Source organism: Carya illinoinensis, chromosome 2, assembly GCF_018687715.1.
Source record: "Carya illinoinensis cultivar Pawnee chromosome 2, C.illinoinensisPawnee_v1, whole genome shotgun sequence".
NCBI classification, from domain to species: Eukaryota; Viridiplantae; Streptophyta; class Magnoliopsida; order Fagales; family Juglandaceae; genus Carya; species Carya illinoinensis.
The window spans coordinates 1,733,322-1,736,180 of record NC_056753.1 but is presented as its reverse complement, the minus strand read 5'-3'; the positions used below and the strand labels follow the sequence as shown (position 1 = coordinate 1,736,180).

The 2,859-nt window shown below is 38.6% G+C and overlaps 1 protein-coding gene across 1 annotated transcript; it reads left to right on the top strand.

The window, feature by feature from the left end:
* The first annotated feature begins 603 nt into the window (after positions 1-603).
* LOC122296382 (cyclin-dependent kinase inhibitor 7-like) lies at positions 604-2,188 on the top strand. The gene is made up of 4 exons (XM_043106015.1): positions 604-1,029; positions 1,154-1,203; positions 1,431-1,616; positions 1,860-2,188. The coding sequence occupies exons 1-4, from the start codon at positions 679-681 to the stop codon at positions 1,927-1,929; spliced, it is 657 nt and encodes a 218-aa protein (XP_042961949.1). The 5' UTR covers positions 604-678; the 3' UTR covers positions 1,930-2,188.
* Positions 2,189-2,859: the final 671 nt, after the last annotated feature.

Here is a 2,859-nt window from a genome sequence, read left to right as displayed (position 1 = left end):
AAATCTCAAAACAATAATAATAATAATAAATAATATTTTTTTCACTTTCATTTAAAATCATCTAATCGTATTTTATTACTCAAACTGTACCTTAATAAAGGATGAAATGATTTATCTTTTCAATAAGAGTAGTATTATATGTACTTACACTTTTACTTACAAGACTTATTTTGTTAGTTTTCCTTTAAAATTCAATTTTTAAATTTTAAATTTTAAATTTTATGATTTTTAATATATCAATAACTAACATGTGAAAAAGTAAATTTTTTATAAATTTTTCTTAAATACATTTAACATTTTCCTTTTAAGTAATCATTATAATTGGAAAAAAATGCTTATAAAACTAAAGACCAATCTACAAGTACGTTTCAAACCGCACCTGATTCCTTCCCTTCAGTAGGGGCGGCAATTTAAATTCTTTCAACGACATGTATCCACGTGGCACCATACGAATGGCGTATCGTTCGGCCCAAACATCCACGCACCCCGATCCGCATAACGGCGCCGTCACGTTTCCCGTTTGAGATTCCCCGTCGTTGTTAACGGAGACTGGACCACCAACGGCACCTCATCACTACCGTCACCATCAAACACAAATACTCTCTCTCTCTCTCTGACAAACAAGCGAGCAGCGAAGAGAAACACAGTAAATTAGAGGAATTCCACACACAGACGGATATGAGGAAGTCTAGGTCTGGAATAGCAGATATTGCGGTAATGGAGGTCGCTCAGGTGGGCGTGAGGGCCAGAGCTCGAGTAGGTCCGGCCATGGTGGCTGCCGCCAGCTCAGCCACCACCACCGCGAAGAGGAGGAAGCTCGACACCCAGGAATTGAAGTTTTCCCAGTCGTCATCTTCGTCGTTTGTGCAGCTAAGGAACCGGAGACGCCTCGTGATATCCCCTGAGTCGACGGAGGAAGGCCGGTGCTCCAGCCCTAGCTCGGATCACGTCGCGACATCATGTTGCTCCAGTAACGGTTCGAGTTCGCTGCTACCGGAGGAAGAGAGAATCGAATTCGTAGATCTGCAGGTCGCCAATTAAATTCTGTGATAAATTCGGCTCCCTGAAGAATCTTTTGTTTCGCGCTTTAGTTGCCGGTCTTTAATTTCAATTTCGTATTTTGTGTCTTAATTCTCGAATTTAATGTTTGCAGGATGGGAGTTCTGAAGTTGAAACATCCACGTATAGTTTCTGCCGAGAAAGGTTTTGATCAAATAGAGACTTCTAAATGTTAAAAATTCTGAAATCATTTAGCTCACGAATTCGAAATTCAAAACAAGTGTTATCCCTGAAATGATCTTCTTCGATCTAATTTTTGTCCGTTTCAAATTGTATATCTCCCACGTGCTTCCACTATAAATACAATCATATATGTGTATTTATGTATATTATGTGCGTCATTTCAAATTTGCAATGCAATCCTCTGGCAGGAGAGAGACGACGCCATCGAGCGAGCCTCGAGCAGAGTCGGCCAACCTGGAATCAACGGCGAGGCCAACCGAGGCGAACTCTCGCCCCAGATCAACGGTGGAGAAGAGGAAGATGCCAACGGAGTCCGAGATCGAAGAATTCTTTGCGGACGCCGAGAAAGACCTGCAAAAACGTTTCGTGGAAAAGTAAGTTCACAGAGAAGTGCTTCTAGTCTTGTCTTTCGTCCCTTCTTTTCCCAATCCTTTCTTTCAACGAGCAATTGTCGTAATAGAGAAAAGAACTAAGGGCCTCGAAAGTTATCTTTCCTTTTATTCTTTTTTCTTCTGTTGCGGCAGTTTCTCAGTAACCAAACACTACTACTACTAGTAGCTAGTACTGGTACTACTTGTGGATATTGAATTGAGAGGTGGATGGAAAATTTGTTGCAGGTACAATTACGACATCTTCAATGATGTGCCCTTGGAAGGACGTTACGAGTGGGTTCGATTAAAGCCGTGAAGAACTTTTTCTTGGGGCGCTGCTTGCCAATTATTATTATTTTTCATTTAGCTCTACTCGATCGCTAGCTAGCTAGCTAAGATTAAATTTTCTTTGGGCCTCGATCAGTGTTTCTAAAATTTAGGCTTCGATCTCATTAATTTGATGACGATCTTGGATGTTTTCTTCTTTAATTGTACGGTTCTCTGCTAGAAAATTACGAAAAATCTTCATGGGAGAAAGAACAAACTGTTCAATAACAAAGTTTCATTTCTCATTCTGTTGAGCTCCCTCATCGCTTCACTTCTACGACTGCCTCCCCAGCCGTCGCAAACACCGAGCGAGAACGGTAAGGAGCGCACAAACAATGTCGTTGAGTGGGGATGCGATCCCCTCAAGTTTAATTAGTGTCCGTTTTTGGCTAGCCCCTTTCCTTTTTTGGATATTTCGGAAAGATCCAGGGAATTACATATATATAAATATATGGATTTATATTTTTTTTTATGTTTAATTAAAAAAAATTACAAATCAGCATATCTTAATATCTATCATATCTATATAAAATGAATTTTACAATTTATAAACTGCTATATAAATTACAATTAAACTGCTATATATATAATATTATATTTTTTATATATAAGAAAAATGATATATTTAAGTCGTGGAGTACACACAAATTAGGTACACGTACGTGTTGATCAGGATTGATTGGGAAGCTCAAGGCTATATATTCTCTTTTCTTTTCCCTTTTAAAAAAAAAAAAAATTAAAGACTGAATAAATTTTTTTTTTTGTAATAATGAATACACACATATATTGTTCAGAGGGATAGAGGGCCGATCGAAAACGGCTGGTCGACAAAGTGTGGAGTGGTGGTCCTGTACGTGTGTGTGCATTTATACACACATATATATATATATATAGTAGGGGGAGGGCACACCTAGAGATA